The 16787-nt window shown below is 41.8% G+C and overlaps 1 protein-coding gene across 4 annotated transcripts; it reads left to right on the top strand.

Moving 5' to 3' along the window:
- Window positions 1-723: 723 nt before the first annotated feature.
- On the top strand, window positions 724-15589 carry PEX2 (peroxisomal biogenesis factor 2). Of its 4 annotated transcripts, XM_040994158.1 has the most exons (4): window positions 725-893; window positions 10458-10574; window positions 12224-12330; window positions 14339-15589. In XM_040994158.1, exon 4 carries the CDS (start codon window positions 14356-14358, stop codon window positions 15271-15273), a length of 918 nt encoding a protein of 305 aa, XP_040850092.1. In that variant the 5' UTR covers window positions 725-893; window positions 10458-10574; window positions 12224-12330; window positions 14339-14355; the 3' UTR covers window positions 15274-15589. The 4 variants fall into 4 exon arrangements, with proteins under 4 accessions (XP_040850090.1, XP_040850092.1, XP_040850089.1 ...); XM_040994156.1 differs by lacking the exon at window positions 10458-10574 and having other exon boundaries at window positions 724-893; window positions 12224-12457; XM_040994155.1 differs by lacking the exon at window positions 10458-10574.
- Window positions 15590-16787: the final 1198 nt, after the last annotated feature.

A 16787-nucleotide genomic window follows, 5' to 3' on the forward strand; every position in this document is an offset into this window, starting at 1 on the left:
ACACACTGCCATTCGTACTACAGGAAAAGGCAGCAGCGACTTTCAACGCCAGCTACCCACGATTGCTTGGGGAGGGATTTTTCTCCCTTAAGTATGTCCGGAGATTCCTAACAGCCACCCGGTAGAAGGCGGACGACCGCTTCCCGCCGTGGGAACCCTGCGGCCCCGGTCCTTCAGCTTTATTCATAGGGCCTCCCTGACGCCGCTTGGCAGGGCAAGCTAGCCACCAGAAGACCTCCCTGAGCCCACCCAAAAAGACCCCGAGACCGGGTGCGGCTGAGCCGTCTCCAAGCGCGCCCACGAGGCCATCCGGAGCCGGCCCTCCGGCCCAGGCCGAGCGGCAGCCGCCGCCGTGCCCAGCCGCCTCACGATCACCCGCCGGCGCTTGTCCGGGGGCCGGGGTCCGCAGGTGGGGAAGGCCTCGCCCTCCGGAGCCCCGGCTGCCCCGCGGACGCCGGACGCCGAGCCGCCGCACGCGCAGCGCAAGACCCCGGGCTGACCGGTGCGTGACTCCCCTGCCAATCACAGACGGCTTTCCTGGAGCGGACACTCGGCCAATCGCTGCGCGTGGAGCGCTCTCTGCTTCAGCTCTTCGGCTCTTCGGCTCTTCGGCTCTCTTCGGCTCTCTTCGGCTCTCTTCGGCTCTTTGGCTGTTGCTCTTCGGCTCTTCTTCGGCTCTTCGGCTCTTCGGCTCTTCGGCTTCGCCGTCAGCCCTGCGCCGGGCACCGAAGCGCCGCTCTGGTGGCTGCATCTTTTTTTTTTTTCTTTAGCTACTTCCGGGTCCTGCGTCGCTCCGGAAGCCCACCAGTTCTGGAAGCCCGGGTCACCCAGATTCGGCCAGGTCAAGGCCAGTTTCCCAGACGTGCAGCGGGGGCGTTTGGCAGACTGCTCAGGTCAGTGTCGGCCCGGCTCGCCGGCCGCGAGCTGTGGGCTTCACGACCTTGTCACGGTCGCCCCTGGCTGGACGTCCCCGTGTTTTCCTGGACGCGGCGGGTCTCCTGATTTCGGGAAGGGCGTTGAAGCAAATCTAAAGTTGTGGAAATGTGTTCAGGATCGAGCCGTTAAACAACAGCGCCCAGCTAGAACCGAGCCTGTCCTGCTTCCCGAAAGTTTGTTTTAAATGACCAATTTTAGATCATTTCCTCGCATTTGGTGGTAGAAAAGAAATTGTCTCATTAGGAACTATTTGCAGAATCATTCAGGATCTTGACTTTACTGAGGGTTCCTGTACTGAGAGAACATATTGTGTAGTAAAAACAAAAAAACAGCAAAAACTCTAAGTATACCTAAGCTTACATTTTGGTGAAACCACTTAAAGCACTTTGGGCCTTTTTTTTTTTTTTTTTCTCTTGCAAAGGGAAGAGGTATTACACATTTAACATTTTATTTAAGAAACTTGCATTGAATTGTGTGCATTTTGCACTGGTTTTTTGATTTCTGATCAATTTATTAGATCGTGAAAATCATGAAACACTTTTTTTTTCTCCTCAGTCCTAAAACATATACCTTATTTATTTGGGCATGTTTTTTTTCCATAGGTACCATTCGTAAACACTTCACAGTTGGTGAAAGGAATTTTCACATAATGAGACCATATTGGGTCTCACTGACCATGGAAGTCAGTATTTTTCCATGATGCTATTGAAAAAAAATCTTTTTGAGAATCAGGCACTCCCAGGGAGACTGAGGCATCCCTTACACTGTGGTGTTGAGAGCCCAGACACCCTCAGCAAACTTTAGTTGCTTTTAGTTAAGCAAGGACAGAAAGAGCTTGGCCTGGCTGGTGGCTCGCTTTTTTTTTTTTTAACCTCTCGAATCTTGCCGTGTTATCCGTTTTTTCTGTCCAGGAAGACTAGAGTTAAATAGTCTTGAGCCAGAAAGATTTGAAAGAAGACATAGTGGAACTGTTTGCGAAGTCAGAGGCCCATTCTCTCTCCTCGCCCGTCTCTCTTGTGTAAGATAACACTGAACTAAAGCGAGTTGCACTCCAGTCCTCACTCCAGTTTGTATCTGACCGACTTTACCTCTTCACTTTATTTTCCCCACCTTTAGAAATGAAAAATCTGTGGCTTTAAAATTATTTCATAGAAGAATTTTTGTGGAGGCGATCAGGAACCACGCAGGGGCCAGACAAAGCAGGCCGACTGTGAGCTGTTTTTAACAAGAGCAGCTATTTTTGTGTTCTGCTTGGATAACTGGGTTCCTGTGAGGAAGATTAAATTCATATCTCAGTCTAGATGATCTACCTTTCCTTCAAGCTGGAAGAGTCTCTTTCATTTGTATTCACTGTGCTTTCCTTTGGTTCTTAGAACTTTTAAAGTTATGTAGACAATGCCATTATTTAGCAAAGTTCACGTATCCATATTCAGGGACGTTTGCTTGATAAATATGAGCTTCAGATTATTTCTTTATGGTCAAAACCACAATTATTGATTTTCTTCTTCATGCTGTTTTTATTTTGCACCAAGTTTTGCTGGTATTTAGCGTTGAAAATAATCCTTGCCAACGACAGGTCAGATATTTTCCATTTACATACTGAAACCTGTTAGTGAATTTGCTTGTGATCATGTGTCTAGTTCTAACATCATGGTGTTCTTATTGCACGACTTTTCAAAAGTATATACCGTGTACATAATCTTTATTTCTGAATACAACTTCTACTCTGAGTCATTTCTGTTTCGCCTCTCTTGGTGACCTGGGTCAGACAGCCAGGAATCAAGTTGTATGGTATTTATTTTTTTTAAAATGACAGTGATTTCTAACTATTACTTGTCTTCCTCTTGTTTGGAATAGGTAAACCTGAGAACATATCCAGACTGCCCCATGTCTGCTCTGAGAGAGGAGGGATGGCTGGGGTCCAGCGAGATAGCGTTCAGTGCCTGGGCCCACGTTCTTGATTCAGACATGAGTCAATGTGAGAATGAGCCATAGGTAAAGGTTAGCGGAGGAATGCTTTATTTGCATGCAGAGTGAAAGTACATCCTGAGGGGGAGGCACTGGCGTGCTCCAGAGTGAATTGTACCTAATGTGGTTCTGGGACATTCTTTATGTGAACTGAAGTTGGGGGAAGGAGGGTGTGTATTTGGAAAGTGCCCATTTTCTTGGCCTTTTTAGGAAATAGAAGTGTTAGAGAATTAGTCCCTGATGGTGGTGATGTCAGTGAATAGTCAGTGAATTTGTGGGTTCGGTTGGTTGTTCCGGTGCAGCTGGTTCTCTTGGCTGCGGAGTGCTGATCACTACCTCTCTATTGCATGGACACGGCCTGGTGGTTTGGGGAAAGCAGGGGGGCATGGCAGTCTCAGTTCCTGCCGGCCAACTCTCCTCACCCACGGGCACACTGCCTTTCAGGGGGCAGCCCCGGGGTTTCTGTGCAGGTGGGGAACAGGGTGCCTAACATCCTCTCACCTTCCCATCGGGCACTGCTGATAGTTTCCCCTTAGGCAATTAAAGCACCCTTCCCTGCAATGGTTTTTGCTCTGTTTGATGGATTTTCTTTTATCAGAGTTCACCCTTCTTCCTTACTTGTCAATAAGGTGAGATAAAATTAATTGATGTTAATATTTCTTATTTTTATTGTTATAACACAATAACCAAGAACTTTACTGTAATGCAGTTTTGGTCCCGAGGATGAGCTGGCATTGCCTCTGCCTTTCATACTTAAAGTTACTTCAAAAATTTCATCTTTTTTTTAAAAGATTGTATGTGAAAAGCATAGCACTGTGATTGAAATGTGTATTTCATAACTGCTGGTTCACTCTTCGGATTCCTACAGTGGCCGGGGATGGACAGAACCAGAGGTGCCTGGGCCATGAGCTGCTGCTCCAGCAGTGCCCATCAGCTGGAGGCCAGATGAGAAGTAGACTCAGCTGTGATGCCAGGCACTCCAATAGAAACATGGGTCAGAAAGCCCTTCCCTGTGCTTTAATTCCATTTTCCTACTAACTTCCTGAAGTAAGCTTGCTCATGCCACATTTTTCACCCCCACATGTTCCTCTCTTAAAATAGGACATTTAACTCCTTTCAATTGTGCTTTGACCACAAATACAAGAGCGAAGAGGGGAATGTAAGACAGACACATCTGAGGCACCTTGGCTCGCTCTACCACATTCATTTTATGCCTTCTCCCACTTAACAATTCTGAGAGCTTGACTGGCCATCTTGTCAGAGAGAGCAAGATCTCTTCCATTCACTGGATCACTCTACAAAGACTCCAGTGGCTAGATTTGGGCTGGTCCAAAATCAGGAGCCTTAAGTTTCTCCCACGTCTCCCATGTGGGTGGCAGGGGCTCAAGCACTTGGGCAATCTTCCACTGCATCCTTACATGCAATAGCAAGGAGCTTCACTTTACTCCAGCTGGGACTCCTAAGTGATGGCCATATAGGGTGCTGGCAACGCCAGGGGTAGCTTAACCCACAACACTGTAGAACCAGCCTCGCCATCTTGTCTTGTGAATGAGCTACTTGGGAACAAGTTTCCTTTCTTTTTTGTTTTTAAGAGAGGAAGATCTTCCATCCATTGGTTCACTCCCCAAGCATCCGCAATGGCCAGAGCTGAGCCCATCTGAAACCAGGAGCCAGGAGCCTCTTCTGGGTTTCCCACACTGGTGCAGGGTCCCAAGGCTTTGGGCCGTCCTCGACTGCTTTCCCAGGCCACAATCAGGGAGCTGGATGGAAAAGGGGGCCGCCAAGAGTAGAACTGGTACCCATAAGGGATCCTGGCACATAAAAGGCAAGGGTAGGCTACTGCTTTGGGCCCTCTCACTTTGAGTTTTATGGGATTAAATTTGATCCTAGTTTAGTAAGTATACATTCTCCTGCCTTTTTTGTGTGTGTTCCACAATTTTTTTTATTGTTTACCAGAAATTTTCTAATTGTCAGCCTTAGATACACTGTTAAACACCTCAAGCCTTCATTTTTGGCTTGTTAAGATAGAGCTGAAGCACCAGCATCCCATAAACACACTGATTCATGTCCCGGCCACTCCACTTCCAATTCAGATCTCTCCTTACCGCATAGGAAAGCAGCAGAAGACGGCCCGAAGCCATGGGCCCCACACCCACGTGGGAGACCTGGAAGAGGCTCCTGGCTTCTGGCTTTGGATCAGCTTGGCTGTGGCCTTTGCAGCCATTTGGGAGATGAACCAATAGAAGATAAGTCTTTCTGTCTCTCCTGTCTGGACATCTGTCTTGCAAATAAAAATAAGTAAATCTTAAGGAGAAAAATAAATGCTGATTTCTCAGTCAGTTCACTGTACTGGAGATCCCAGTATCCTAATAGGTTTCACTATAACTTTTTTTTTCTGTGCCCATGTTTGAAATGTCTTCTAGAAATTGGTGTCCTGTTAAATCCCTTTGATACATGTCCCATTTATTAGTATTGATTTCAATACCATGGATAGTAAATCTATCTGATTACACAAAGAAAATAAAATGTAGGTTCAGACCTTCAGGTCTAGTCATAAAATGTTATTTGCATAACCTCATGATATGGAAGGTTTGTTTAAAACTTTTAAAAATCTAGAGGAAAAAAAGGAACACCCAGTCTTGTCTACTTTGATTACTAGAACGCTTTAGTGTGGTTATACTCGCAGTGAATTGGTTGTTGAGCTGGAAGAGAGTAACCTGCTTGGGTACGAGGGTGCACTTGACACCTGAGGTATTGGAATCACGTGCTGCCTCTGGCAGAGTTTGCAGGACTGTAAATTTGTGGCCTTTTTGTAGGCAGTAAGCATTGACAAATATGCCTAATGGTGATACATCTAGTACTGAGAGTCTCGGAACGGGTCAATAATAACGTGTATGGGTAGCAGCAGTGTAGAAGATGTTACTTGGTATTATAGCTAAAATCCATGTTATCCCTTTAATCATAATTACATTAATATTGACAAGCCCTTGACAATGCCCACATTATTATTGATAGATTTCTGTCAATAACATTTTTTAAAGAAAATATATTCATTCATAATTTGTACTGTACTCAATAAAAGCTCTAAAATACATCCTGAACAATTTCTCCTTCCTGGAAGGCTAATCATTTGTTTTGGTTTTGGAATGTTGGTGAGATGACAATGTTTATATTGGGAGGGCATGAAAAACATGAAAGCATGAGTTATTTAAGGGTAAGGACATATGTTACTGCTCTTAGTAAACAAATTTTCAGTTGTTTTTTTTTTCCCCTGTGAAAAAAAAGCAGTGTGACACATTAGTGATAAAATGCCAGCAGGAGACCTCTTTAATAGATTTTAGTATGGGATCATTTTGTCTGAAACATATTTATGTGACAACTTAATCACCCTAACCTTAGTAGGGGCCATACTTTTTATCTGGTGTTCATTTTTACATCCTTATTTTTTGCATATTCTTAATATGATAAAACCCTTCACTAGACATTAACATTATTTAGTGCAAATTTAAAAATTGCCTATTTTATACATGTTGAATGACTAATAAATATTTCCTTTGAGACTGTCTTTTACAGTCTTTTTTTTTTTAATTACTTTTATTGGAAATGCAGATTCACAGAGAGAAGGAAAGACAAAGAGAAAGATCTTCCATCTGCTGGGTCACTCTCCAACTGGCCACAACAGTCAGAGCTGAGTCAATCTGAAGCTAGGAACTGAGAGCTTCTTCTGATTCTTCCACACGGGTGCAGGGACCCAAGGCTCTGCCCCATCCTCTGCTGCTTTCCTAGGCTATAAGCATGTGCTGGATCGGAAATGGAGCAGCCAGGACACAAACTGGCACTCCAGGAGATGCTGGCACCTGTAGGTTGAGGATTACCCAGTTAGACCACTGCATGTCCCCAGTCTTTTCTTAATGTTGGACTAGTTTGGGAAAATGGGGAGTGAATGAGGGTACTAAAAAGAACAAGGAAATACATTGTTTTCAGTATTCTGTTAAGATTAAGTTCAAATGACTTTGCTTCAAGTCAATACTGTCCCAACTTAAAAAAAAAAAAAAACTTGTGTGTTTTAGTTGCTCAAGTTTGTACCTACATTTTGAAATCAAAGGCTGATCTTTAAAAAATTAGAAGTTGTTTAAGCTTGCTAGAAGTCTTGAAGTAAAGTAGAAATGGATTGACCAAGAGTATTGGCAATTAATGTAACAGAAGAAATTTTAAAAGTACTCATTTACCAAGAGTGTTGGAGATTTTTATCCACAACTGTGAGAATACTATAATCTGCTTGATTTCTGTAATTCCTTTTCTTATTTATTTAAAAGGCATATAGATGTGTGTGTGTGTTTGTGTGTGTGTGTAGAAAGAGAGAGAGAAAGACCTCCATATTTATGGAAAGAAGCACATACAAACTTCTCCTGTGCTTCGACTCACTACCCAAATGGGTGCAATGAGCACGACTTGAACAGGCCAAAAACAGCATAACAACTTCTGGGTCTTCCTCAGGGGTCTCAAGAACCCAAACATTTGGACCATACTCTGCTGCCTCTGCAACTGTCTAGCAGGAAGCTGTTTTGGAAGCAGAGCAGCCTGGACTGGGACAGGTGCTGTGATACGGGTTGTCAGCATCTTAAGCCATGGTACAGCAAGTCCCAACTTTTGTAATTCTTGAACAAAGACGATTGACGTTAGGTTTTCCAGAAAGTTGTCAGTATCTTGCATTAGACCTGTCAACTTTTTCAGGAACCCTGTTACTAGCTTCCCTAATCTAGTTTTCCTCTACTCAATTTAGTTGAACTTTGCCATCATATTAATCTACAAAATTGGGATCCCATTTCTTATCTGCTCTTAGTTGATTATTCATGCCCAAAGAATCAGTGCATTTTCTTTAACATGGGTGCTTTCTACACTGAAGAGCTGTCTCTTCAGTTCCAAGTGACAGATGGGACCATGTTGATGGTTAAATAGCCATTCCTGTATATCCCGGCTAGACCATAAACAAGAGCATGCGTGTTTGTGGGTCTTTGCACAACCTGCTCCAGTGCCCTGTGTACCATTTTCTCTGTTTTCTGTCTGGGAAGTTTTAGGATCTAATTTTTGTTTCAGAAATCATTGGCCAGTTCTGAATGCAGTAACATCCTGTTTCCTAAAAATAATAAAAAAGGTCGCTGGTAGTTAAATATTTCTGTCGGATCCCTAATATTTAGAAGACTGCTTGGCATTTGAAAGGAACTCAATATTGGTTAAGCTGAGTCACCATTTGTCAGAGAATTAGAACCCACTAAAATACAAATTGCTTGGATTTCATTGAGAATAATTTTATGTGACTTAAAAGTATTTATGTCTTCTTTTGTGCCTCATGTCTTTTGTAGACAAATGTCATTGTACTCCAGTGGAGAGAAGAGGATTCCCTTAACTGATTAGTTGTCCTGCCAGTTACGTTCATTTCATTTGTTTCTTTTAGCCCTTCTATGAAGCCAAATTTTTTTAGAATAACTGTACATGCCTGAAAGTGGGAGGTGGGGTTCAGGGTCGAGAAGCAGAGGAAGTGAATGTAGTTAAGTTAGTGAAGCAACCAGGATTGGATGTTTATCTTGAGAGCACCTGAACAGCAAAGCAGCTGAGTCAGATTTTATCAGAGGTCCTTCTTGGGGTTTCTTTACTTCCAGATAGCAAATACACCCGTAGTGATAGGGGCTGGGTAACTGGGTGCCCAATCATGCCATGACCCGTGCTTACTCTCACAGTACTCTTCATTATCTTCTTTCACACAAGAGCTTGGATAACAGCACAGTGTGTCACACTGAATCTTGTGTCTACCCCTTCCTGTATGCCTCCCTCCCATATACACATAACGGTGACATCATGTTCACAGTTTTACTGCTACTTTATATTTTAACAGTGTAATCAATATTTCCTGGGGCAAAAACTCTTTTGAGACAGGTTAACTGAAGCATGAGTATGAGTAATAATGAAGATTACAGTCTTGTGAAATGAGATTGGCCAAAATCAAGTGTCTGTCTCTTTTTATGCCTTTCCTTGGCCAAAGCAGCAACAGGGTCATAACAATGCTGCTTCACAGTTTCCACATCATTTTCACAGCATTATCTGGTTTAATCTCAGCAACCTTGTGAGGTAGCTGTTAGGCTAATGATCCCATAGCAAGTAAGTGACAGAGCTGGAACCTGAGCCCAGGCCTGTTTGATATTAAATGTGCATTTTCCACCCTATCAGAGTCATGTAAACACACATGTACGGTAGAGGAGAGAGATTCCAGCTGGTTTAACTATGACATGAAATGCACAGTGTCTGTCTTCTGTGTGTGTGTAACTCACATCGCAAAAATGACCAAAATGCTAGACAACAAAACCTAAAACAAAAGAACAGGGAAGCAAATTATTCATCTGGACGAGCAAAGGCTGCGGAGCCGTTTAATAGTCTTTTGGTGTATGAGCCTTATAGATGGAGGAAAGTGCGCCCAGCTGTTCCTAATCCACAACGAGGCCAGGCCTGGGAAGGGGAAAACATTGTTCAAACGAAGGGATAAGAAAGAGTTGTGGGATTTTTTTTTTAATTTTTATTGTAAGTATTGTTAAATGTTAGATGGATTGAAAACCGTAGTGAGTCTCCTTTTCTGGAAATCATTAAAAATCCCTATCTTTGCTAAATGTTCTTAAGCATAATTCCTCCAAGAATAAAGGATTGGAAATCATTCTTCGAAGAAAACACTCTCTTAGTTTTTCAATAAATATCAATAAGGAAACTGAGGAAGAGATACCTCTCCTTACCATCTAGTTTACCAAATGCTCTCACAACATATTCAACCCAGCATGTCAGCTAGTGCATTAATTCATTTTAAGCTACTCATTGTATACAAGTTCAGCTAGCAATTGTGATATTACATGAATAAATAAGTGAGTGAGAGAAAATGTGCTAACATAATAGAAAAGTGAGAAAAATGCATACGTGTGATAATTTAGAGTTCTTGAGATCCATCTTTCCATACCGCAGGGTCCCAAGGATTTGGGCCATCTTCTAGTGCTTTTTTGGGCCACAAGGAGGGAGCTGGATGGCAAAGTGAAGCAGCTGGGACACAATCCGCTAGCACTTCTCACTCTCTTGGAGAATTAGTAAAAACATGTAAATTCTTGGGTCCCATTTAGTTCTGCAGATGAAGCCCACATTGCTCTAATGAACTTTCAAGTTGGGAAAACCGCTGGTCAAAGCAAGAATTCAGCAACAAGTTAGTGATGTTAAAGACCGCAGTATGGAAAGATGGAGGGGCCCAAAGATATGATTATGCATCTTTATCACAGGTACATGTATCTGTTTAACAGCATCAAACTGACAAAGAGGCAGTATTAGAGCAAGGTGGACCTGTTGTTCCTAAGCAAGATCCTTCTCCCTTCTGAAAATCACCAACTTCCTGATTTTTTGCATTTATGTAAATCAAGTGGATTTGCAATAAATGTGCTAGCAGACTTACATATTTCTTCTCTACCCGGATTTTCCCTCCTTTTCCACAGAACTGTATTAAACTCTTCTACTTGACTGTCTCATAGGAGCCTCAGATTGCTAAAATTACATGTGTTAGTGCTCTTTCCGTCCACATGTGCGTCACCTCATGTGTGATTACATCCTGTTTCATAGACTGAGTCACCGTCCACTCAGGTGCTCAGGTAACTAATTTTTGCATTATTTCCCACAGGAGTATCAGTGCTACCACCTCTTAGGATTTAAGGATACTCTTTTTTTCCTGTTCCCACTGATCCTTTTCTATCATCCTTTCTCACTAGATCATTTTAACAGTGTCTGCACTGCTCTCTATACTGCCAGTCTTGTCTCGGCCTCTAATCCACTGTCAGAGTGAATTGCAAACCTGATTAATTCTTTGCTTACAACTATTCAAAGATTTCCCCGTTGATCTTCCTGATAGAATGCATTTTCCTTGAAGTTAGCATGCAGGGCCCCTAGAGCCTGTACGCTGCTTTCGTAGTGTGTAGCTCCTGTCACCTTTGCACCTGAGTCCTCTTCTCTCCTCACTCCGTGTCCTTCTGTGGTTGCTTGGGCCGTTCCTCTTCCAGGAAGCCTGCTTTGAGCTCTGAGGTGCAGTTGTAAGCAGAGGGCCTAGCCTGCATCTCACTGTAACTGTCTGTTTCTTTTGCACAGCAGGCTCGCAGGCTCTTGCTTTCTTCTTTCTCTAATTCTGATAAAATATAGACTCCACAAGGGTTGAAACTATGTCGATTGTGCCCTTATATCACTTGCCTTAATGCATTAGCAACTGATAACGGACACAGCAGAAATGTGTTGAAGTGACTAATCATCAGATTTCTGAATATACCAGTATGAAATGCTTTTAAAGTTTGCTGGATGGGAATTTGTATTTCCCTATCCCTCAGATTCTCCAGACTCTCATCCAGTGCATTTATCTTCATATCTAATGTTTGTAAAATGTCCTCTATGTTCCAGAAACCATGATAGGTGCTGTGATAAAACTCAAATAATCTTCCTAGTACTGCTTGTCTTCTAGTGGAGGACATCGGAAATTAAAAAGTTGTTCCTGTACGGTACATAGAAGCCCTGAGAGAGGAAGAGCAGAGAGCCGCGGGAGCACTAGCAGAGGCAACTAACCCAGATTTAAAGAATCAGAAGGAAGTATGCCCAGACCGATCCAGGCTGACCAGCCCTAATCTGGAAACCTGATATCCGAAATGTTCTAAGATTTGAAGCATTTTAAGCACCAGCACGACTCCCCAAAACTTTAGAATTTGACAGTGTTTGACCTAGGATTTTATAATTACAGTTGCTCAACCAATGGCATTTCTTTATTTTTTCCAAAATCTGCAACACTTCTGATCCCAAGTATTTGAGATAAGAGCAGCCTCCTGCACTTTTTAATAGCTCTCATATTGGATTTTTCAGTTAAACAAAAAAACTGGAAGCATACTCCCATATAAGGGCAACGGAGGGTAAAGGTCACTGGTGAACAAGAGCAGATGGCCTTCGTGCCTGGACACCTGTGCAGGAAGGTGGAAAGCAAGCTAGGGTTAGGCTTGAAGAGTTCTGCTTTCAGAACCTTTGCATTGTGGAGAAATTCCTTGGAAAAAGGGAAAGATAAGTTAGGCTAGTTAGATGTAATTGGTGTGAAGGAGAGCAGAGTAGACAGCATTTAGACAAAGGGCTGTGGAGGATAGAGAGATGAGTGGATTAGAAAAAGTACTTTTTTGCACAAAAAATCAACACTTCTTAAAGATGGAATGGATTAGTAGAGTAAGGAATGGGAACTGTTCCTAACTCATTTTTTGTTCCTTTTTCTTTTCTTCAGCCCCTGGCAAGTATGAGGAAAGGATTTCACAGAACTTGTAGCAAAAATTCCGCTTGCCATTGCTGTAGGCTGTGGAGGCTTGAGGAAGCAACCAGAAGCGGGGAAAGGTGAGACCTTCCAGAAAGCAGTTGGCGGTGAAGTGTGAGAAACCATTGTTGTCCAGTCATTTGTTTAGAAAATAGCACCAAGGAACCACCTGTTACTAAGAGTCATTACTAGAGAAGTCCTCCATCCGTAAGTCACGTCTGACCCATAGATATTGCAAAACTTGTTCTCTTATGCATTTTAATGTTATCAAAGATATTCCTAGCTTCAAAAAATACAACTTTAGGATGGCTTCTCAGTCCTTTTATCATAGAAAATGATATTTAAGATTTTCTTTGTAGTAAAAAGGTAATAAAGTAACAATTTGAAACAACTTTAGAGGTCATTTTGTCTCAGACTCTCCATTTCGTAATTGAAGAACCAAAGAGCTTTGGTGCTATGATATGTCCAAGTTAAATGCGCATAGGCGGGATTGTTCAAAGATACATACATTGTAATCATTTCAGAGAATAGAGCATAATGATTTTATGTACATATACATTGTGAAATGATTGCCAGAGCACACTCTTTATCGTTCATATAATGCTCATTATTTGTATGTATGTGTGTATATATATATATATATATATATATATATATATCTGTTTATATGTCAATGGTGAAAACAGGGTGTACTTTCTTAGTGATTAAATACAGTATTGTTCACTGTGGTCACCTTGCTATATGTCAGCTCCACGGAGCTTTTCCATTCATTAACTGAATAATACGTACACTTTGATCAATAACTTCCCATTCCTCCTACTGCTCTTCCACTAGGAGCCATAATTATATTTTCTGCTTCAATCATTTCAATATTTTAGATGCCATGTATACATGGGACCGTACAGAGAGTCCATGTTACAAAGTTAACATAAGCATGATTTTTGGACATAGTTTGAATTTTTCAATTCATTAATAAAATTTAAAATACCTGTACTGATCAGTGTTTTCAGTTAATAGCTACTGTATGCCTTGATTGCATCAACTTGTACATGATAGGCACTTAATACATGTGGTTTTTTTTAAAGATTTATTTATTTTTTTTGCAGTCATATACATAGAAAGATGGAGAGACAGAGAGAAGGATCCTCTGTCCGATGATTCACTCCTCCCCGAGTGACTGCAACAGCCAGTACTGTGCCGATCCGAAGTCAGGAGCCAGGAAATTCTTCCGGTTGCCCAGCGGGGTGCAGGGTCCCAAGGCTTTGGGCCGTCCTGGACTGCTTTCCCAGGCGGCAGGCAGGGAGCTGGATGGGAAGCACGACCGCCGGGATCCGAACCAGCGACCATATGGGATCCTGGTGCATTCAAGGCGAGGACTTTAGCTGCTAGGCCACCGCGCCATGCCCAATACATGTGTTTTGAATCAGTGTGTCTTACCTAGCTAACCATTAATCAGCTTATAGTATGTCATTTAAAATATTTTTCCTTCAGTGCCCTTTTTCCCTTAATGTGCTTGCAAAATTATCATAGCACATATTATCTCATAATTTTCTGTTCTTGTGATATCTACATTTTAGTATACTTGGTACTTCATGTTGAGATTTACTAATATTTACAGTCTGTAATAATATGATAGAATAATTACTTATTTTACTTTTCTTTGCACATGCAAAATGTTTTTAAATTAGTAGAAATGCTGGAAATTAAACATGTCTTAATTTACCCATCATTGTAATATTCCTTTTAGACCTTTGTACATTTATGTATTTCTCTATTTTTTCCCAACTTCAGGACTTTGATATCTCTGTACCAGAATATCTGGTCCAAGAATATTATTTAAAAATATCTTTGTAGACATAAGATACATAGTTTCTTTTGTGTGTGTGTATGTGAGTGAGCTATTCTAATCCTTGATGAGCGAAGTCAAGAAAAAAATAGAAAGAGAAAAGGAAGGGTGAGAGGGAAAGCAGTTTCAAGCAAGGTGATTATTCACTGCACATTTCTCACAGTGCTGAAGGACCCATCAGTTTTCCAGGTGTGAACATTGTGGCTGCTTAATGAAATTCTCTAATTGAATTTTTTTCCTAGAGACCATCAAAGAAGACATGGCTCCCAGAGAAGAGAATATGAAGAGTGCAAATAGGGTGCTAAGAATAAGTCAGCTGGATGCACTTGAACTAAACAAGGCCCTGGAGCAGCTAGTCTGGTCCCAGTTTACTCAGTGCTTTCATGGGTTTAAGCCAGGGCTCTTCGCCCACTTTGAGCCCGAAGTGAAAGCCTTACTGTGGCTTTTCCTGTGGAGGTTCACCATCTACTCCAAAAATGCCACTGTGGGGCAGTCAGTGTTGAATATTCGGTACAAAAATGACTTTTCCCCAAATCTGAAATACCTGCCACCAAGTAAAAATCAGAAGCTGTGGTACGCTGTTTGTACAATTGGGGGGAGGTGGTTAGAAGAACGATGCTACGATTTGTTTCGAAACCGTCACTTAGCGTCATTCAAAAAAGTCAAGCAGTCTCTGAATTTTGTGGTTGGACTTTTGAAATTAGGTGAATTGATCAATTTTTTGATTTTCCTCCAAAGGGGTAAGTTTGCAACTTTGACAGAACGACTCATAGGAATTCGTTCTGTGTTTTGCAAACCCCAAAATGTCCGAGAAGTTGGCTTTGAGTATATGAATAGAGAACTCCTCTGGCATGGTTTTGCTGAATTTCTGATTTTTCTTTTACCCCTTATCAATATCCAGAAGTTGAAAGCCAAGTTATCTTCATGGTGCATCCCTCTTGCTGGTACTCCTAACAGTGACAGCACACTAGCCACCAATGGCAAAGAATGTTCCCTGTGTGGAGAGTGGCCCACCATGCCTCACACCATAGGATGTGAGCATGTCTTCTGTTACTATTGTGCTAAGAGCAGTTTCTTATTTGACATGTACTTCACTTGTCCCAAATGTGGAACAGAGGTTCACAGTGTTCAGCCATTGAAATCAGGAATTGAGATGTCTGAAGTGAATGCTCTTTAAATACTAAAATCGGTTCCTCAGAAGAAAAACATGATGTTAAATCTGTGATGTTAGTCATCTTAAATGTGCCATTTAATTGTCTTTTATGAAGCATGCGTTTAGCCACTGTCCTCTGTTCCCTTTCAGGCATGACTAAATTGTGATAACTGACTATCTCATGATTCTATGTTAATGTTTTTAAGTCATTACATTCAATTTTCAGTGTCAGTAATAATAATGGACAGTTTTGTCAAATGACTACTAAGAATGCTCTTTCATTTTGCTACTTCCTAGAAAGCGATTGAACTCTAGAAATAAAAGATTTTGGAGACTCTGGGGTAACTGTGCACTTATTTTCAGATGCAGTAGCGTAACTAACAATAGTTAAGATCCTGTTGTTTTCAGCCTGCAGATCTGAAATCTCGATTGTGATCATAAGCTGTTCTCTGAAATCATCTGTTAACAGATTCAGTCTAGGACCCTAGGACCATGCTAACATTTTCAGAAATTAGAAACTATTGAAGCCAGCTTGGACATGAGGCCCGGGGCTGCCTGGGATGACTGGCCTGAAGGACTCTGTTCGGTAGGTCTCTTTCTCTAGGCTTTGACTCGGGTCTTTAACATCAAACAGGCTGATGGTTTTGTAAAGTATCACAGGGTATTAGTACATTATGTAGCAGTACATGTCAAAAAATAATTTGTATGCTTTATTTTTCTCTGATAATGATCTTTTAGCTAAATAGTCATATGAAAAACATTTGTAATTTTTAAAATTACTTCACTAAAATAATAGAATTCATTTTGTTGAGCTTATTTGAAAGGCAGAGTGACATAGAGAGAAAGAGCTGTTGCTGAACCTCCCTCTAAACGCTGGCAACACCTAGAGCTGGGCTAGGCAGAGCATGCTAGGACTTGGGAAGTAACCTACTGCTTCTCGGGTGCACATTAGCAAGATTTTGGACTTGAATTAGAGGCAGGACTCAATCCTGGGCACTCTTCAGATGGGTGTAGACATTCTGAACATTAGCTTAACCCACCACACCCCAACACCCACCCACTATTTGTTTTTGAGCTAGATCAGTATATTGGTTCAAATCCTGGCTGCTTCACTTCCTATCCAGCTTCCTACTCTGTGTCTGGGAGAGCAGTGGAAGATGGCCCCAGTGCTTGGATCTCTACAACCACGTGAGAGACCAGGATAGGACTTCTGCCTCGTGGGTTTGGGCTGATCCAAACCTACATGTTGTAATTATTTAGCGAATGAACTAGAAGATGGAGGATTTCTCTACTCCTTGCCTTTCAAATAAATATATAGTTTTAACTCTTAAAATGGTTGTTTGGTTTTTCTCACTATGACTAATTACTTGAATCATGAAACTTGTGTTGGAAGCAGGTTTATTGTGGTACAGAGAGTTGATAGATCACAGTCCAGCATCAGGTGAACCCATTGATTTTGCTGTCTGCTTTCGTCATAGAATGGGCACAGCATGCAGGGAAAAATCATGTGGCAAACAGTAACAGAGAAATGGTGACTA

The sequence above is a fragment of the Ochotona curzoniae genome, unplaced genomic scaffold (genome assembly GCF_017591425.1).
Source record: "Ochotona curzoniae isolate NIBS_2020 unplaced genomic scaffold, NIBS_Ocur_1.0 contig_1071, whole genome shotgun sequence".
NCBI lineage: Eukaryota > Metazoa > Chordata > Mammalia > Lagomorpha > Ochotonidae > Ochotona > Ochotona curzoniae.